Raw genomic sequence first — 21,174 nt, 5'->3', positions numbered from 1 at the left:
GGAATGATTTTATAATGGTCGTCCCATTATGTCATCTTGTGTTTTGAAGCTACTGGCACATTTGACAAGAAATGTAGCTACTTCAAATGGGTCTGTACATGAAATATACCCAAGCTGGGCACTGCATTCTTTACTTTACCAAGCATAACAAGTTTGATTTATAGCCTAGGACACGGGGGCTTTTATAAGTAAGGTATTTCAGTATAAGCTAGCAGGGGCTGCTGACAGGGATATTTCATGGTAGGGCTGCAGCTCCTCCATTTTTATTTGCTATATATATATTTTTTTTTTGCTTTGTTGCATTTTTAAGAAGCTCTTGAATAATAACACCTGAGGTGCATCACTGATAAATAACATATTTTATTAATGCTGTTATTTGCAGTAAATATTACATATTGAACAAGGAAGTTGTCTAGTTGATTACAGCAAACCAAATATACTTGTAATTCTGCAAAACACTGAGCAACAATTAATGTTTTGCTTACTACATTTTTGTGTCACCACAGCAACTCAAGTAACTTAATCTTTCATACTCATATGCTGTTTTGTAATGTTACTGACGAGTGTTTACATTATTCCTGTCACGCTGCAGTAGTTTTAGATCCCATACTTTTCTTTCATCTCATTTGCTTTAGAAATGTATGCATTCATGGCATCTTCTCTTGACATTCCTGAAAAAAAAAGTACATTTTTTTTTGTATTTTTTTAAATGGTGGAATAATTAACCAATACATTTCAGCATAAGATGAGCAAAATTAATAATTTTATTCTTTATACGTAAAAGTCTAAAATAAAAAATACTTTTAATTCCTCTATATTAGGCTTTTGTCTTCATATAAGCAGCACTCACACCCTTATTTTATCTGTTTGAGAACAGCAGAAATGATCAAGGCACAGATTGTCAGCCAAGGTTTTCTTACACAAAACACAAGTAAATAGCATTTTTTATTGTATAGTACAGCTTCTTAGAATACTTTTAGGTAGAGGGCATGCAGGCACTCCAGTTAGAAGGTATGGATGGTAACCATTACTTGAAAATTTTTATTTACTTCATTAGTATTCTCTTTGATGATCACTGCATACATACCCTAGCTATTGTAAACACAACCACATGGGTACAGTTCCATCAGGACCATATCAGTTTATCTCACCATCACAAGTGTAGCCTTCGGCTCTTGCATCCGTTTTGTGTCAGGAATCCTGTCAGGCCAGATTTATTTATTTAATTTATTTATTTTACATTTGTTTACTGGGAAAGTCCGACTTGGAACAAAGCCAATTTTCAGAGGAGGCCTGGGAAGAAATGTTCCAGACGCATGTCTTTGTAACATGGGAGGAAACCAGAGCACCCAGAGGAAACCCACATGAATGCAGGGAAGACATGCAGACTCTGCACAGAAGGCACCCCAGCTGAGAATCAAACTGGAAAACCTCTTGCTGTGAGGCGACAGCAGAACTGCTGCACCACTGCGCCATCCAAATAAATAAAGTAGCAGGCATCTTTCGCCCAGGCTCTATACTGGCATTAGGCTTCTTCATTCAAATCAGCTAGAAGCAAAATGATGCTGGTGATTTCATGTGTCATATCCTTGGGTTATATGTAGCTAATCCATGGTTCCTTTTCTCCAAACTGAGATGTAAAATAACAATATTTTACATCTGATTTTAGTAACCTAGCAGATGCCAAGACCATTAGTCTAGCTCCACATGCAAGCAGCAACCACAGTGTAATAAAAAAATAAATACAACTTAACTTTAAGTCAAGTAAAAATTAGTTAAGAAATAAAATGGACTGTAAGCATAAAAGGCTGAACTAGATATAAAGAAGATCCACTAGAAGAAGTCAGTACACAAACTGAAGTAACTGGACTGGGTGAATCAAACTTGAACAGTGCTTTTGCTGAAACTGTAGGTAACATCAATCTAAAAACATTTTTTGCATGAAGCAAATCCCACTGATCCCATCTGGGAGGGGGGAGGTTGTCCCCACACCCCATTACTTATATATTCTAACTTCATGGTTGCATAACTGCAGGGAACAGAGTAAGCCCCCTAAAGGGTGAAAAGTGACTTGTGTGGCTGCAATATTGCTGTGTGGCCATATAGTATAAATTCTGAAAAATCACATTTTCAGGAAGCTGGGATCAGGGGGAAACAAGATTTCACCAGTTAGATTTCATCAAAAGGTAAGACTCTCATATAACAGTGACAGACAGATTTGCAGAAATCACAAGTAAAATGCAGTCATCTGTCACAGATTCTGGAAGGATTTCACAGCCATGCTAAAGAATAATTTCAAAGCATTGCACAAACCAAAAAGAATCAAATGATTCTGAGCATTCCAAAAGAAATAAGCAATCTGACTAATAAGAAGAACAAAGTGCCCAACATATATATAAATGAGAGGAATACAGAAGGATGGAGTATTTCAGACTTAGGTTAGTAATAATTTCATAGGTACTTACTAGGCTTTTGATACGTGATGATCTTTAAAGACTAGCCCTGCATTCCCATGAAGCTTTTTGACCCTGCAATTTAAGTACGAATAACCTATAGCTGAGTAGGACATTTGTATGTTACCCCTATCCATAAGAAACAAGGGTGACAAACTAGAGGTGAATTTGCAGTTTCCCATCCATTCATCCAGATTACGTTTGAATACATCAAGGGAAGTATATTGCTTTATGTAGAGAGGAAGGAGATTCCAAAGAAGTGGTATTTTCTGTGATACATAACAATTCCCCAAACATGCATTTTTTTTTTTTGTAAAATAGATTAAGATTTCTTGAGGGGGTGTTTATGCCATCATTGTACTTGTGGCTATGTAGCAGATATGACAAGATAGAGTCTGTTGAAGTTCTACAGATGAGGCAGACATTGCGCCTCAGTAGCATGTATGATACTGAGAAGAGGGACAAGTTTGAAATGGCTAGTGTACATTTTATGATTTAGGCCCTTGATTTTCTTGGTGAAAAAGTATTGTGGTCATTCCCATTATGTTAAGTGTTTGTACAGGTACATACCAAAGGGTGCATTATATATCAGCCTAGTAACTGCCAAATACATAAGCATGATCACATACCTGACTGAGATGCCATACCTTACTGTAGATCAGAGAGTGTGTGTGTGTGTGTGTGTGTGTGTGTGTGTGTGTGTATACAACTTTAAAAAGCTTTTTAGGGACTTTCAAAAGTGTATAAATACTGAGCATGTTGAAGCCTGACTGCTTTGTAGTTAGCTGTTGAGAAGTAAGCATGCATGTCTGTGTAGTCCATCTGTTAATCAGTTCATTTATATTTTGTAAAGTAGCTATCCATCCTGATGTGTTTCTGTGTAATAAAGCATATAAATGAACTACCCCGCCTGTTTGTCATCTATGATAGAGAGAGAGACGAACAACACTTACTAATAAGCTGTGCAATGAAAAATTACTTTCTTACAACAGCGGATATTTGGTGATTGAAGGACAGTTTGTTGTCCATGTAATTTCTTAGATCTCCAACTACCAAATAGATTTCCAGGGGGGTATTGTTGATGTGATAGTTACAAGGATGTCATGCTTGCTGAAGGAGACTATTATACATTTTGGTGTTTAGTTTTAGTCCGTAGTTATAACACCAGCTGTTTGTTTGGAAAAGGCCCTGTTGGAGGATCTTGGTGTGCTCTGTAGAGTTTCTTGGTGTCCTCTGTAGAGTTTCTGATGATCTAATCAAGTTTACAATTATCTGCAAATGTGATCAGCCATAAACCCTTATTATTAGCCAAATAGGAGTGACCCAAGCACTGACCTTTTGGGTATATCACTAGTGACAGACCTTTTGGAGAAGGCAGAGCCACCTACCCTAATTTCCTGGGTTGTATTTATGAGCCAATTTGCTATTACATAAGGATTAATATTTGGTTGTGAGAGTTTATCAACAATACCTGAGTAAGAGATTTACATATGTGGTGTGCACTGATTTTCCCTCATCCATTGACTTGAGTAACCTTTTCAAAGAAGTTGACCAGGTTAAACAGGCAGGATCTGCCCTTGACAAACTGTACTAACTTAGCTCAAGAGTTTGCAATTTACCCATGTCCTTATTTCCAGTGTGATCCTCTCCACAGCCTTACAGATGAGGCTGGTTAGACTTATAAGTCTATAATTACCTGGGTTTTTTGATGCCCCAGCTTTTTGCAGAGGGGCATGGCTGTTGATATCCTCCATTTGTCTAGCACAGGCCTGTTAAGAGGCTGATATTCAATAGTCTATGTAGGAGGCTTGACAGGTTCTATTTCAGGCTTGCCAGAAGGCAGCCTATTATGTTATCTGGCCCCATAGAAACAGTGTTCTTGGCCTTGGAAGGTGCTTTCAGGACTTGTTCCTGGGAGACTTGAGTGGGGTGTTCATACAGGTATGTGATCTGGGAATGTAGGCAGATAGAAGAGGATGAAGTTTAAATTTAAATTAAATTTATCTGTTAGTAGATTGGCTATGTCTTCAGGGTCTAAATATGTGATATTTATGTTAGAAATTCTGTGCAGTGCCGGGCATTCTTGCTGAGGTTTCTAATGTAGTTAAATAACGCATTATAGTCATCTTTTGCCTGAATGTCTAGTTTTACATCATACCTAGATCTGGTTGATTTGATCAGGGACCAGAGCTCCTGGTTAAGTTTAGCAAGAGGGTTTTTGACATCTTGAGAAGTACCTTAACTATTGCATGCAATGATTTTTTTTTTCCTTTTATTGTAGCACCTGTTTATATTTGAATTCCACCATAGAGGTTTATTTTTAAATTTGCCATTGTATTTACTTCAGAGTGGGGCAGATGCACCTAAGGAGCTATTCATGTGTGCATAGAATTTAGTGGTAAAGGATTCTGTGTACACAATGTGATCGCTGGATTGGAGGGGGGTGTTGAATTTCTCCATGCATCACTCAGTGTTAGTAGATTAGCCTTCACATAATTTATGAGTACTGAGATATTTGAAGATGCTTCTGGCTTTATTCTTATGGTCTGATGTGACATGGGAGGAAGTTACAACTGGTGGGAACAGAGCTGTCCCATACTGGTGAGGACCAAGTCCAGGACTTTGTCTCCCTTTGTTGGGGTGCAGACTAATTCAGAGAGATTGTACTTCAGAAATCTCTAGATAATTTACCTTTAGCAGGTCGACTAACATGAATGTTGACATCTTGAAGATAAACCACTCTGCACTGAAAATGGAAACATTGACTTCCTAATACACATTCGCCATGGTTGCTTCTCGGCACATGCAACTATTACTTAAAAAAAATCCCTCACACCCCTTGCTAATTATATGTACTAACTATGCACAGTCCCCGAGGAAAGGGAATAGTCCCCTACCTGGGGATTGCAGATCGTGCACACCCATCAACTATATAGTCAGCCAAATGCGGCTGATTAAACAGATGTCAGCCAAACCAATGGAACCCCTCTAGGCATACATATTAGGGGATGTATAAGCCTCCCAAATCATGGAGGGGTAGTTGAAGTTCCCTAGCAGAATGGTATGTGGCATAATGCATGGGAATGTCATACTATTCACCATTCAGTAGACTGATTAAGGAAAATAGTCATGGGTAGTTGCCTATTCGTTGCCAGGATTTTCCATTTCACACATGCACTCAAGTCCTTGCAGCACTAGTACTCATACGACACAGTCACAGTACAAGTGGGAGTAAATGACTTTAGACTTATCTCCCTGGACTATATGAAGAGACATGATGGAACTATGTTATGGGCCAAGGGCATAGAAAGAGGGTCCTATGATTAGCTATGATTTGATAAGGGGTTTTGCTAATGGTACATTGGATGTGGAGGAGTTCCAGGTCATTATCCTGTGTGACTATAGAGGCACTTTTGCCTTTAGTGCCTTCATCTAGTGTGTTGTTCCTGAACCTATGGTAGGTGTTGAAAACCTGGACAGATGAGGTGATTTCAATGGTCTTGAACAACATCTCCATGATGACTATATTGATGCATTCCATGGTAAGTACTGCCTATAGGGAATCAAGTTTTTTTTTGTTGAGGCTTTTAGATTTTAGCAATACGTTTATTTTTATTCAGATTCTGTTTTATTAAGGTGGAAGTTTCTGAAGACTGACATTGCCTAAAAAGGCACTATGTAGGTGAACAGGATTTTAGCCATTATATAAAAGCCTTGGGATGATAGGTGCAGGCTGTCCTTTGCAAAGTACATAGGACTGTCTGCCATCTTCTCTTTGGCTGATATATATTGGAACCCCCTTTAATGACATCAGACCCTAAGCTAATTGTTGAAACCAATCTTTTGTTCATATTGCGGCATCATTCTTGATGATGGTAAAATGCTGCCCAAGGCTAGCTTCATACCTGCCTCGGTCACATATTTTGAGAGTTCTTTCATGTCTCATCACATAGTCCCATGAGATAAGTCTCAAGTTGTGTACTACCACATGTATTATGACTGCATCATGTATGTACTTGTGGAACAAGAACATGAGTGCATGTGTGATGTGGCAAATTCTGGCACCTGAGAGGCAACTAACCATGACCTTCTCCGTACTCAGTCCGGTGAATGCTTCATCAGTATGTCTCACTGTGGAGTCACCTAGGACTAGTATATTGGATTGTGTGGCAGTTTGCCCTATGGGCTTTTTATCTGAGACACTGAGAGCCTTAGATGCATGTGTCATGATGGGTGCTACCTGAGTTGAGTACTTGTGAGGTGGCTAAGGGCACAGTATAAGATCTAATGAAGGAATGAAAAACAGATAATACAAAAACCTATGCATCTGTTTTCACTGACTTATTTCAGATATTGTAGAATAAAGGCAGTGAAGGAAGAGAGGCAACAAAATTAGATAAGAAACATTGTGAGATACCAAAAATAATAATACAATGTTAGAATGCTAACAGACAATATATGAAACATAAGAAGAGCATCCCCAGGTATGGATACCATAAGATATAAGAAAATTGTAAAATAGTAGAAATAAACACTCTTCTCCTTGCTGTATGTAAAATTAATTACATATTGTCCAACTGGGAAACCCACAGAATAAAGTGTCCCTTTTCAGGAGAGACTCCAGAGTACTGTCTGTTTAAGTAATCTGCTCAGAGTTGCATAACAGGCAAACGGAGCTAGAACGAATCAAATATCAAATGCTGTGTCCTTGACTACAAGTAGCAACTCATTAACAGCTGAGAACCTTGATCTGTGCTAACCACCAGAGGATTAAGTACTTTCTCTAAACAGCATCATCAATGTGCTCTTAGAGCAATCATAAATTTCAGAAGAATGCATATTATAAAACGCATCTTTAATGTGTTGTCATAGCAATCATGTATTCCAAAAGAATGAAGACATGCAATGGTAGTACCACTCTATAAAAGAAAAAGTAATAAGGCCAGTGTCTTTCATCTGATAAGTTTAACAAGCATGCTTTGGAAAATTATTTGAATGCTGCCTTGTGTACATAATTCAAACAGGTTAGGAATCATTGATGATACAGATTTGTTATGCAAAAAATCATTCATCTGCACTGGGAATCAGTAGCTTCAGCAAAAAGAACTAATAATGTACAAAAAAAAATAAGAACTGCCATATACTCAAATTACAGCACATTATTTGATAAAGTGCAACACACTTAACATAATGAAAGTGCTAATAATGCAAATGAACCTATACATGATAGGTATCCAGATGACTGGTAAATAGGACACAGTAGGTGAAACCTATTGATAAAAGGGAAATAGCATGGGTAATGAAGCTGTGAGTGTCTCTAGAGGCAAAGTACAGTTGTGTACACTTACCATAAATGTAGATGTTCGAGTGTATTCACTGTTGCAGTCATTACATTTGGGTAATCCTGCTGGCAGGTTGCACTCAGTCTGTCTGAATTCCAAAGTCTTGTGTCCTGTGTCGGATGCTGTCGCCCCTTCCCTGACGTCAGGTCGTCAGGGGTATAAAAGATGCAGCCAGGCTATATATATATATATATATATATATATATATATATATATATATATATATATATGACATACATGCACCAAAATAAACTTTACCTTCATCTACAAGCAAATACACCACATAGGTTGTATAGATCAGAGAAGTAAAGATAAGTTCCAGCATAAAAAATGGGGATGGCAGGTGGGTAACCTGGACTGCAACAGTGAATACACTCGAACATCTACATTTATGGTAAGTGTACACAACTGTACTATGTTCTTCGTGTTTCACTGTTGCAGTCATTACATTTGGGTAGATTCCCAAAGCTATGGTTGGGGGGGCTGGAGCTAAACAACATTAGGAGCGGCTATGAGGTCCTGCAGAACTGCAGTGGCAAAGCCCGCTCTGGATTTAGAGTAAAATGGCAGATTGTAATGCTTTGTAAAGGTGTGCACTGAACTCCAAGTAGCAGCCTCTAAAATGTCTTTGGTTGGTACTCCCCTGAGAAAGGCTGCAGAAGTGGCTGCAGCTCTGGTTGAATGTGGCCTAATGCCCTTAGCCACTGGTTTGCCATACTGAGAGTAGCAGAAATTAATGCAGTGACCTATCTACTTTGAAATAGTCTTCTTGGAGGTAGCCTTTCCTTGTGATCCTGAAGCATATGCCACTAGTAATTGTTCTGTCTTTCTGAAAACTTTAGTTTTGTCCAAATAGAATCTAAGTTGTCTGTGTACATCCAAAGAATGCAGAATTTTCTCCCCCTTGTTCTATGGGTTTGGATAAAAAGTTGGCAAATGAATAGTTTGGTTAAGGGCCACACTGGACACCACCTTAGGCATGAATGTAGGGTTTGTTCTCAGAGAGACCCTGTCTGGATGAAAAATGATAAAGGGTTCCACAGCCATGAGAACCTGTAGCTCTGACACTCGTCTTGCAGAAATTATTGATAGGAGCAGAGCTGTTTTCCAGGATAAAAACTTTATATCTGCAGTAGCAGCTGGCTCAAAAGGAGGTAGGGTGAGTTTTTCCAAGACATAATTGAGGTCCCATGCAGGTATTGCTGATCTCCTTGGAGGTCTTAAATTTTTGGCTCCTCTGAGGTACTGCCTTAATAAAGGATGAGAAAAGAGTGGTGGCTCTGTATTGTAATGAGCCGAAATGGCAGAGGCATGAATTTTAATTGATGAAAAAGATAGGCCTTTGTCCAGCATCTCAGTTAAGTATTGCAAAACCTGAGGAATATTTGGAACAGCTGTGTCAGTTCCTTGCGTTTGGTTCCAAGTACAAAATCTCTTCCATTTTTCAGCATAGGATTTTCTAATACTAGGCCTTCTGGCTTCCAAAATGACATCCATCACAGCTTTACTGAGAGGTGTGTTTTGTATGGCTACATTATCCACCATGCTGCCAGGTTTAGAGTCCTGAGTTGGCTGTGCAGAATCTGATTGTTTTGTTGGGACAGTAGGTGAGGTATTTGAGGTAAGGTCCAGGCTGGGCATTGAGACAAGTTCCTTAAGATCGGATACCAGTACTGGCGGGTTAAGTCTGGGGCAATCAGAATCATTTTTGGTGTCTCCTGTCTCACCTTTAGGAGTACCTTGGGGAGGAGAGGCAGTGGAGGAAAGGCATATAGTGATAGGTTTTTCCAGTTGAAAGATAAGGCGTCCAATTTCCATGCTTGTCTGTGAGAAGTCCTTGTGCAGAATCTTTTTAGTTGAAAGTTGTGAGGGGAGGCAAATAGATCTATGTCTGGGCATCCCCATTTCTTTATCATGCTGAAGACTTGTGGATCCAGGTGCCACTTGTGGGGATCCATGAGGTTTCTGCTTAGTTCGTCTGCCAGATTATTGTCCTTTCCTGGCAGGAATTGTGCCTGCAGATGAACTTGGTAAGTCAATGCTGTGTCCCATAAAGCCATGTCTAGACTGCAAAGGGGGTAAGAATGCATGCCCCCCTGCTTGTTTATGTACCAAATGATCGTGGTATTGTCTGTCTTTATCAGTAGTTGCCCCGGATGAATTAGGTCCTTGAAGGCTGTCAGGGCATTTTGAACAGCTAGCATCTCTTTTTGATTGATATGTAGATGCATTTGATTGGTGGACCAGGTGCCCTGAATGCCTCTTCCTGCCATGTGAGCCCCCCAGGCATAATCTGATACATCCGTTGTTAGGTTCTGCCTGGCTGGGGGTAGTGAGAATGGCTGTCCCTTGTTTTGGTGACAAGCCTTTGCCCACCATTGAAACTTCTGTTGCAGGCAGGGAATGAGAGTAATCATTGTTTCCAGGCTGTGGCAATGTTGTGTCCAGACACTTTTTAGGTACCATTGAAGTTTCCTCATATGCAGTCTTGCATATGGAATTAGTAGGATGCAGGATGCCATGAAGCCCAAAGCCTGCAGAATTTTTCTTGCAGATAACTGGGCCTTTGTTGCCATTTCCTTGAAATAGGTAGTCAGTTGCCTTTGTTTGTCCGGCGTGAGATAAGCCATCTGGGCAGTTGTATTTAAGCTTGCACCCAGGAATATTATCTCTTGAGAGGATACTAGTTTTGATTTTTTTTCACTGTGTACCCTAGGCATGTTAAAAGTCTTTTCACAAATGCCAAATGCTGTAGTAGAATGTCCTTGTATTCTGCGTGAATGAGACAGTCGTCCAAGTAAGGATATATTTGTATTCCTCTTTGTCTGCAGAAAGTAATTACTGGTGCCAGGCACTTTGTGAAGACCCTGGGCGCAGTAGATAAGCCAAAGGGCAGTGCAGAGAATTGGTAATGCTTTGAACCAGCCTTGAATCTGAGGTATCTTCTGCATGATTGTCTGATTGGGACATGAAGGTATGCATCTTTTAGGTCTAAAGTGATGAGCCAAGCCTTTCTGCCCAGCATGGGCAGAAGCTGCTGTAAGGTCAACATCTTGAATTTTGGTATATCCAGGAAAGTGTTTAGAATAGATAGGTCCAGTATTTATCTCCATGCTTTGTCCTTTCTGGGTACCAAGAACAGTCTTGAGTAAAATCCTTGTCCCTGCTCTTGCTGTGGCACTTGTTGAATAGCCTCCATGTCCATGAGGGATGAGACTTGTTTTTGAGCCTCTGCCCATTGATTTTTTGGCAGGTCTGGCCAACCGTTTGCCCTTGGCAGGGTATGGAAGTGAAACTTGTAGCCTTGTGACACTATGTCTAGAACCCATTTGTCCTGGGTTATAATGTGCCAATTTTGAGAAAAAAGTGCTATTTTTCCCCCTAAGGGTGCTGCCAGTAGATAAGTGCTTGGTGAAGGCAGGGGGAAGTCATTGGGGCTGTTTCCTGTATTGTTGTGATTTGTCTTCTCCACATTTGGAGGTAAAAGCACCCCATTGTTTAGACCTGTACGAACCTTGCGGCTGGGATCTGCCTCTAGGGTGCCTGAATCTGCCCCTTTGAGGTCTGTCTGACACTGGAAATGACCAATTCTTTGTAGGCCAGTATCTGCTAAACCTAGGTGGCTGTACTTGTAAAAAATCTTTGACCGTTTGCATAGATTTAGCTTTGTCCTCCATTTTCTTTAACACCTCTTCTGCCTTAACATCAAACAAGGTATCATGCTGTAATGGTGCATCTAATAATTTAGCTTTGACATGATCCGGCCGATTTTGTTCCTTTAACCAAGCATGCCTCCTAATTACAGAACCCGTAACAGCGGCCCTGCAGGAGGCCTCCAGAGAATCAAAACCACATTGCAAAGTATGCTTTCCAACTTGTTCAGCTTCTTGCAATAAATCCTGCATTTCTTTGTTATCTGCACATTCAGAATTTACCAACATTTTCTGTTTAAGCAGTGTCATGACATATTGCTGATATTTGAGCATATGAAACTGGCAGTTTAAGGCCCTTATAGCCAAGGTAACAGATGTGTAAATCTTTTTTCCCCATCTATCCAGTGCCCTAGAATCTCTGTCAGAGGGGGTAGGGCTTTTTGCAGTGGAAGCCTTAACACCTTTGGGACCCTGAGAAATAGTTTCTGGGTCTGCAGCATGGTTTTTGAAAAGGAATTTATGAGAGTTAGGAATCCTGTAGTATTTGTCAGGCTTAACAGGAGCTGGAGGTAAAGAGTCAGGGGTCAGACTAGACTCTGAAAACACATCATCTACAATGTCTAACACCGGTGGAATAGCTAGAGGCCTGTGTTGAGGTAGTAGAAGGAAATCCCTGAGCCTCTTCTTAGATTCTGAAAAATCTTGGCTCTCCCAGTGGAAATGCTCCCTCATGGTATGCAAGGTTTCCCCAAAGGAATAGTCCTCAGGAGGAGAAGCTGAAGGAATAGATTCTTCAGCATCAGAATCCTCATAGGGGGGAAGAGAATATTGCTGATCAGAAGAGGAATCAGAGGAAATGGAAACATGATCTGAAGATTCATAGTCTGTCTCTTGTCTAGGCCTCTTATCAGGAGGGGGATGGGAACCCCTGATCAAGGTAATTAAGTCTTCAGCCATTTTGAGCATCTGTTTTTTGGGCATGGAGGCCTGTCCATGTGGCTGGAGAACTTGTTTCTTTGCTTTTAAAGGTGCTTTAGTCTTTGCCTTTGAAGCTGAAGTCGGTTTAATGTATAATTGTTTAGGTCTGAATACACCCTCAGAAGCCGATGCCTGCTCAGCGGCTCCGGACCCATCTGAGGGAACAGTTTCCGAGGCTCCAATATCTTGAGTTTCCAGTGGCCTGACTGACTCCACGTGGGAGTCGGTAGCAGCCTGCGACTTTAAAGTAGCGGGTGTCAGGGGCTGCAAAAGCGCCTCACTGAGAACCGGCGAACCGGAGACTGGCTTAGGAGAAGCTTCGTCTTCGGTTTTGGACCTCGGTTGCCTGTTTTGTTTTCTTTTTCTTTGCGCTTTTTGTGAACTCCAGTAGTCGGATGGCTATCCGACGACATTGTATAATTAAATCTGTGTCCAAAATAACTTAGTGCAAAATCGTTCCAACGCTTAATAGTGCATTGGTTAAATCTAGCACAAAACCAACAACTTGAAACTTCGTGGTCAGGGCCTAGGCAAGGAATACAGTAAGAATGAAAGTCCTTATGAGGTATTTGCTTCCCACAAGAAATACAATTATTAACTTTTTCTGACATCAGTCTGGAGCAAGAAAAAAGTTTCCCCAACGGGGTACTTAGCTTTTAATGAAGACTTCGGATCTGAAACTCGAACACGAAAATCTCAGGAGTCGGCCGACCGGCACTTGCGAACTGCTTCTGCTTCGGGCACCGCGCGGCAAGAAAGACTGAAGAAAATGATGTTGGCTTTTTTTATACCCCTGACGACCTGACATCAGGGAAGGGGTGACAGCAACCGACACAGGACCCAAGACTATGGAATTCAGGCACACTGAGGGCAACCTGCCAGCAGGATTACCCAAATGTAATGACTGCAGCAGTGAAACAAGAAGAACATCGGTAGGTCTCAGCTGTTCCTTTTTATAGCAGTCATCTATATGTGCCAAAAGAAACACTATTAATCAAATATGCAGATGAAACCAAAACTGACTGCAAGTTGACTTCAAAGGAAGATTCTATAAAGCAGCAGGAAGAACTGATAGTACTATCAGAGGTCAATTTTAAATGCTGTTCTCCTTGCCATATGTACATTTAATTTTCATTTTTTTTTTAACAGCATGTTGTATTAGGCAAACTACTTAACATCTAGGCATCATTGAGAACAAGAAATAAAACTTCAAACCATAAGTGTATGCTCTATGCAAAAAAGACAATTAGACTGTTGTAATGCATACTAAAGTTCTTAAAATTAAAAAAAGCAAAGCTGTTAGTAACAGTTTTTAATTTCATACTGTGTAGTCTCATCATCATCTTTCGGCTGTTCCCATTAGGGGTCTCCACAGCGGATCATCTGTTTCCATTTCTTCCTGTCCTCTGCATCTTGCTCTGTCACCAACCACCTGCAGGTCCTCTCTCACCACATCCATAAACTTTATCTTAGGCCTTCCTCTTTTCCTGTTACCTGGTAGCTTCATCCTTAACATCTTTTTCCCAATATACTCAGCATCCCTCCTCAGCACATGTCCAAACCAACGTAATCTTGCCTCTCTGGCTTTGTCTCCAAATCTTCCAACCTGGGCTGACCCTCTAATATACTTATTCCTAATCCTGTCCACCCTCGTCACACCCAGTGTAAATCTTAACATCTTTAACTCTGCCACATCCAGCTTTAACTCTTGCCTTTTTGTCAATGCCACTGTCTCCAACCCATATAACATAGCTGGTCTCACTACCCTCTTGTAGACTTTCCCTTTCACTCTTACTGGTACCCGTCTGTCACAAATCACTTCTGACACTCTTCTCCACCCACCCCATCCTGCCTGTACTCTCTTCTTCACCTCTCTTCCACACTCACCATTACTCTGAACTATTGATCCCAAGTATTTAAACTCATCCATCTTCGCCACCTCTACTCCCTGCATCCTCACCATTCCTCTATCCTCCCTCTCATTCACATACATATATTCTGTCTTAGTCCTGCTGACCTTCATTCCTCTTCTCTCTAGAGCATATCCCTATCTCTCCAGGGTCTCCTCCACCTGTTCCCTACTCTCACTACAGATCACAATGTCATCTGCAAACATCATAGTCCACGGGGACTCCTGTCTGATCTCGTCTGCCAACCTGTCCATCACCATTGCAAATAATAAAGGGCTCAGAGCTGATCCTTGATGTAATCCCACCTCCACCTTAAACGCATCCATCACTCCCACCGCAGACCTCACCACTGTCACACTACCCTCGTACATATCCTGTACCACTCTTACATACTTCTCTGACACTCCCGACTTCATCATACAATACCACAACTCCTCTCTAGGTACCATATCATATGCTTTCTCTAAGTCTACAAAACACAATGCAGCTCCTTCTGACCTTCTCTGTACTTCTCCATCAACACTCTCAGAGCAAACATAGCATCTGTAGTGCACTTTTCTGGCATGAAACCATACTGCTGATCACTAATCATTATGTCCCTTCTTAACCTAGCTTCCACTACTCTTTCCCATAACTTCATGCTGCGACTGATCAATTTAATCCCTCTGTAGTTACTACAGCTCTGCACATCACCCTTATTCTTAAAAATCGGTACCAAAACACTTTTTCTTCATTCCTCAGGCATTGTCTCACTTTCCAAGATTTCATTAAACAATCTGGTTAGAAACACCACTGCCATTTCACCTAAACACCTCCATGCTACCACAGGTATGTCATCTGGACCAGCAGCCTTTCCATTCTTCATCCTCTTCATAGCTATCCTTACTTCCTCCTTGCCAATCCATTGCACTTCATGATTTTCTATCCGCACATCATCTGACCTTCTCTCCTTCTCATTCTCTTCATTCATCAACCCCTCAAAGTACTCTTTCCATCTGCTCAACACACTATCCTCGCTTGTGAGTATGTTTCCCTCATTATCCTTTATCACCTTTACCTGCTGCACATTTTTCCTAGCTCGGTCCCTCAGTCTAGTCAATTGGTACAGGTCCTTTTCTCCCTCCTTAGTGTCCAACCTTTCATACAACTCTTCATATGCCTTATCCTTAGCCTTCGCCACCTCTCTCTTTGCCATGCACCTCATCTCCTTATACTCCTGTCTACTTTCTTCATCTCTCTGACAATCCCACTTCTTCTTTGCCAGCCTCTTTCTCTGTATACTCTCCTGTACTTCCTCATTCCACCACTATGTCTCCTTGTCATCCTTCCTCTGTCCAGATGTCATACCAAGCACCTTTCTAGCCATCTCCCTTACTAGCTCTGCTGTAGTTACCCAGCTATTTGGTAACTCGTCTGTATTGAAGTATATATATATATATATATATATATATATATATATATATATATATGTATATGTATATATATATATATATATATATATATATATATATATATATATATATATATATATATATATATATATATACACATATATTTAAGTTAGAATTCTTATAGCAGTTTTTAATTGCATAATGTGTGTGTACCTGAGTATGTGTGTTCAATTTAGATGCCTGGCAGCAGTCTTTAATTCCATAGTGTGTAGTGTACAAAGTTTAATTTATTAATGTATTTAATTAGGTGTAAAAAATTATAAAAATACACAAAAGGGGTTAACACTTCAACATGACATAAGATAAGCAAAACAAAATGTCTTTTAGTAATGCTATTCTACTATAAGTTACTATAAGCTGATAGATCATACATTTTCAGTAATGCTACACAAATTCTACCCGAGAGTGATTTTGCTTTGAAGTGTTGTTAGGCAGTTATATACAATCTGACTGCAAGTGCAATAAATTGGTAAACAGGAGACTGAAACTCTGAGGAATACATATGTGAGTAGGTCAAAGAAGTTAGTATGTAAGATAGGTTGCTATGGAGAGATGAGTTGTTTGCGGGAAGCAGATCTAGCTTGTATCTGCCTTAGAGTGAGTAGGATATTATCTAGAGTGTTGAGACAGCATGGGATTACAAAGCATCTGCATGTAAGTTCTGAGACCTATGGATGCCAACCAGCACTGTTTCTTGTGATTAGGGGCCTCTAGTGTGGTAATACCATTGCAGGAGACGTTTTATTGCTGGGCATTTGTTTTTCTGATACTGAAGAGATTGGGAAAATTAAGCTGGGTGAATTGTATTAACATGGGAAGTTTGTTTCAGTTTAGTTTATTTACAGCATCATAGTGATATGCTCTAGTTGGGAAGGAAGTTGTGAATTTGGTTATTTTCTTATAGCATTGAGTATTTTGTGGAGCTGTTGTGCAGGAAGGTTAGAATATATAGGGGAGACATGCATTAAACTAGGTAGCTGTTAGGTAGAAATCGTTTTGCATCCAGATTTTGTTAGTATTTTAGTCAGTTTTTTTTGTGTTTTGTGGCATTTTGAATGTGTACATCAAATTTTATGTTGTTGCAAATGGTGACTTCTAATAACTTTGTGTCGGAAACTACATTTAGTTGGATGTTTTCAGATGAGGTGATTGTTAAGTTTATAAAGGTGGGAGTAGTTGCTCTAGGTAGGAACAGCATGGTTTTAGTTATTTGTGGGGGTTAGAATGAGATCAGCATTTTACAGCTATTCCTTGACAGAGGAACAGGATTGTTGTGTGGTATTTTGCAGTTCTGGAATGGAAGGGGCTGAGTAGATGAGAGTTAAATAAAATGTTTATTGGATGATTGTAGCAGGACCAGAAGCAGTGTGTGGGTTATTAATGAATATGTTAGGTAGTAAAGGTCATAGGATGAATCCTATGCTTACAAGGAGGAAGGCTGAATTTTCCATTTAACAGACGGGTTTGACCACTTATGTAACTTCTAAACCAGAGTGATAGTTTAGGTGATTGTCTGAGTGTGGCTAGTGAATGAAGCAATTTAGTGAAAGAAGCATTATCAAATACCATAGATAAGTAAAGGAAAGTGGAAGAAACCAGGTGGTTATTGCAGTACAGATTAATAGTTTTGAAGAAGAAAAGGGCAGTTAGTAGTATTTTGATTTGATTGAAATCTTCTCTAGGTGCTGGTGAGTAAATTGTTATCCAGAAAGTATTGCAGCAGTTGAGTATGCACACATTCTTCTTGGAACTTACAGATAGATGACAGTACAGCAATGGACTTACAGTTATTTAATTCTACTGAGCTGTCACCTTTGTGTAAAGGTGTTATGTAGGTTTGGGAGTCTGCAAGTCCTCCCCTCGGTTGAGTGACGTTAAAGACATGCAGGTAAGTCCGAGCGTGAATGGGTGTGCCTTCTTTGAAGGTTGGGCGTCAGGCTGGCAACTTGGCACCATAAAAATCCACTGCCAGTCATGAGCGGACCGGAGTTCCGCTGTGGCGACCCCTAACCGGGAAAAGCCAAAAGACATTAGTTTAGTTCACTGAGCTGTCACCTTTGTGTAAAGGTGTTATGTAGGTTTGTTCACTGAGCTGTCACCTTTGTTTAAAGGCGTTATGTAGGTTTGTTCACTGAGCTGTCACCTTTGTTTAAAAGGTATTATGTAGGTTTGTTCACTGAGCTGTCACCTTTGTGTAAAGATATTATGTAGGTTTGTTCACTGAGCTGTCACCTTTGTTTAAAGGTGTTATGTAGGTTTGTTCACTGAGCTGTCACCTTTGTGTAAAGGTATTATGTAGGTTTGTTCACTGAGCTGTCACCTTTATTTAAAGGTGTTATGTAGGTTTGTTCACTGAGCTGTCACCTTTGTTTAAAAGGTATTATGTAGGTTTGTTCACTGAGCTGTAACCTTTGTGTAAAGATATTATGTAGGTTTGTTCACTGAGCTGCACCTTTGTTTAAAGGTGTTATGTAGGTTTGTTCACTGAGCTGTCACCTTTGTGTAAAGGTATTATGTAGGTTTGTTCACTGAGCTGTCACCTTTGTTTAAAGGTGTTATGTAGGTTTGTTCACTGAGCTGCCACCTTTGTGTAAAGGTATTATGTAGGTTTGTTCACTGAGCTGTCACCTTTGTTTAAAGGTGTTATGTAGGTTTGTTCACTGAGCTGTCACCTTTGTGTAAAGGTATTATGTAGGTTCGTTCACTGAGCTGTCACCTTTGTGTAAAGATATTATGTAGGTTTGTTCACTGAGCTGTCACCTTTGTGTAAAGGTATTATGTAGGTTTGTTCACTGAGCTGTCACCTTTGTGTAAAGATATTATGTAGGTTTGTTCACTGAGCTGTCACCTTTGTGTAAAGGTATTATGTAGGTTTGTTCACTGAGCTGTCACCTTTGTGTAAAGGTGTTATGTAGGTTTGTTCACTGAGCTGTCACCTTTGTGTAAAGGTATTATGTAGGTTTGTTCACTGAGCTGTCACCTTTGTGTAAAGGTATTATGTAGGTTTGTTCACTGAGCTGTCACCTTTGTGTAAAGGTATTATGTAGGTTTGTTCACTGAGCTGTCACCTTTGTGTAAAGGTATTATGTAGGTTTGTTCACTGAGCTGTCACCTTTGTGTAAAAGTATTATGTAGGTTTGTTCACTGAGCTGTCACCTTTGTTTAAAGGTGTTATGTAGGTTTGTTCACTGAGCTGTCACCTTTGTGTAAAGGTGTTATGTAGGTTTGTTCACTGAGCTGTCACCTTTGTGTAAAGGTATTATGTAGGTTTGTTCACTGAGCTGTCACCTTTGTTTAAAGGTGTTATGTAGGTTTGTTCACTGAGCTGTCACCTTTGTGTAAAGGTATTATGTAGGTTTGTTCACTGAGCTGTCACCTTTGTGTAAAGGTGTTATGTAGGTTTGTTCACTGAGCTGTCACCTTTGTGTAAAGGTATTATGTAGGTTTGTTCACTGAGCTATCACCTTTGTTTAAAGGTGTTATGTAGGTTTGTTCACTGAGCTGTCACCTTTGTTTAAAGATGTTATGTAGGTTTGTTTACATATATTAGGAAGTAGTTCCTCAGTATGCAGTGACATAGCCTAAATGCACTTGAAACATCAACACAAAATTGAACAACTGTATTGAAATAGTAATCAGCATATACAGATATCAAATAAGGTGTCATTCATCTGCAAAATGCAAATAATATAGTCAATAATACTATAATTGTATGAAGTTTAGCATTGTACTTTTTAGCTTATCTATTTATTTATATATTTGCTTTCTGGGGTAGTGCAGTGATCAGTTTTGACCAGCTTCATGTTCAGCCTGGGCGAAATGCAAAATATTTCAGAAACTAAAAATGCAGAAATGTAATGAAAAAACGTATATGTAAATTATAGTAAACAACTATAGTGTAATGTACAACATATAACATTCATTTCTAAAGTGGGGTGTACCTTCAGTAATATTGAGAGGAGATAAGAAGAGAGTATATGGGGAGGGTAGTTGAGTTTAAGAATGAACATTTGGCTTGGATTAGTTCGGATTCGTTAGATTGAGTTACATTCTGAATTTGGAATAAGTGTTGATTTAATTTGTATTGATGGGGAGAGCTTGCCAAAAACTGGGTGACTGAAATGAGAATGCACTTGCAGTGCTGTGGACTATGGTTCTAGGGGTAATAAGAACTGATGTGACTTGTGAGTAGTATCGGGTTAATGGGGAAGTTTTTTTCCTAAAGTTTAGCTGCAAGGGGAGTAAATGTCTGGATCTGTAGTAGTCTGTAGAGTTGGAATCTTAACAGTAGGTTAGATCTTTGTTTTATGGATAGGGATTTGGCTTCTTCTAGGGTGATATGGTGATTCTCATGGAGTGGTGAGATGGTAATGAGTCAGCAGATGCTGTTAGCCACTGTCTGATGTTTTTTTTGTAGGCAGATGTGAAAACGAGTTGTCCATATTCTAACCAAGAAGAGAATTATTTTGCAGATGGTTGCTCTGGCTGGTTGCAATAAAAAGAGAGATGAAATCTATCAGCTGTTAGTGCATGGCTTGAATCATTATAAAAGAGAAGACAAACAGGATAGAGGAATACAAAGGAACTTCACTAAAAAGATTCATAGCTAAGGAATCACTCCTACAAGAAAATATATGGATGCCAAATGAGTACAGCGTCTCTTATTGATGTAGGGAAGGCACTATTCTAATAAATAAAACATGCAAAGACTAATACCTTTTCCAGTAAGTACATATCTCAGCTATTTCCCCCTAAGATTGCAAATGCCACAGTGCAAAACAGGCAAGTTCTGAAACTGGTTTAACTCTAGTGAATAGAACTCAGCAAATACAGAAATAGGAGAGCTGGTAAGCATCAGTTCTCTCAAAAATGTATTAGGTAAGGAAATGGACAACAAGAAACAAATCACCTAGGTAGGCACATGGGCATTTTACATTAATTTGCCTGCTGTTTTAAGTTACAAATTATGCAATGATTAAAGTGAATTGGTTGACTTGTACTCCAGAAAGTGTGGAATGGTATATTTCAGCCATATGCCAGATCCTTGGTTTTATTACTTATACTGAAAGCCTTAAACCAGTAATGCTGAAATAATATACAAAAAAAACCAGAAAATGTGGGACACTACATTTTAGATACCATTGAAGGATGCATGAGTTACATCAAGCTGATTATATTTAGAATGGGGTTTGGTGAATTTATTTAGTTGAATCCTATTTAGTTGCATAATGCAGCTTGAGTGCTTTGAAATCGTAGAGTCTTGGAGGTAGAAAAGCTTTCTTCTCACCCCAGGATTGTATGATATCAGACTTAGTAGAGAGGTAGGAGTGTAGTGGTTCAATTTTTTTTCCTTTAAGCACCCCTTCTCAGAAATGGCAAAACATGTT

The 21,174-nt window shown here is 39.7% G+C and overlaps 1 protein-coding gene across 1 annotated transcript in view; it reads right to left on the bottom strand.

Annotated features, from left to right (window-relative positions):
• Positions 1-344: 344 nt before the first annotated feature.
• Positions 345-21,174, bottom strand: part of ACBD7 (acyl-CoA binding domain containing 7) — a 233,419-nt gene continuing 212,589 nt past the window's right edge. The window contains exon 4 of the mRNA XM_044067512.1: positions 345-671. Within this exon, the coding sequence (XP_043923447.1) occupies positions 598-671 (74 nt within the window). The 3' untranslated portion in view covers positions 345-597. The remainder of the gene's footprint in view (positions 672-21,174) is intronic.

This window comes from Protopterus annectens, chromosome 3.part1, assembly GCF_019279795.1.
Source record: "Protopterus annectens isolate FY-2018-M chromosome 3.part1, PAN1.0, whole genome shotgun sequence".
Classification (NCBI taxonomy): Eukaryota; Metazoa; Chordata; order Ceratodontiformes; family Protopteridae; genus Protopterus; species Protopterus annectens.
Note: the sequence above shows the minus strand (reverse complement) of the source record. Positions and strands in the feature narration are given on the sequence as shown.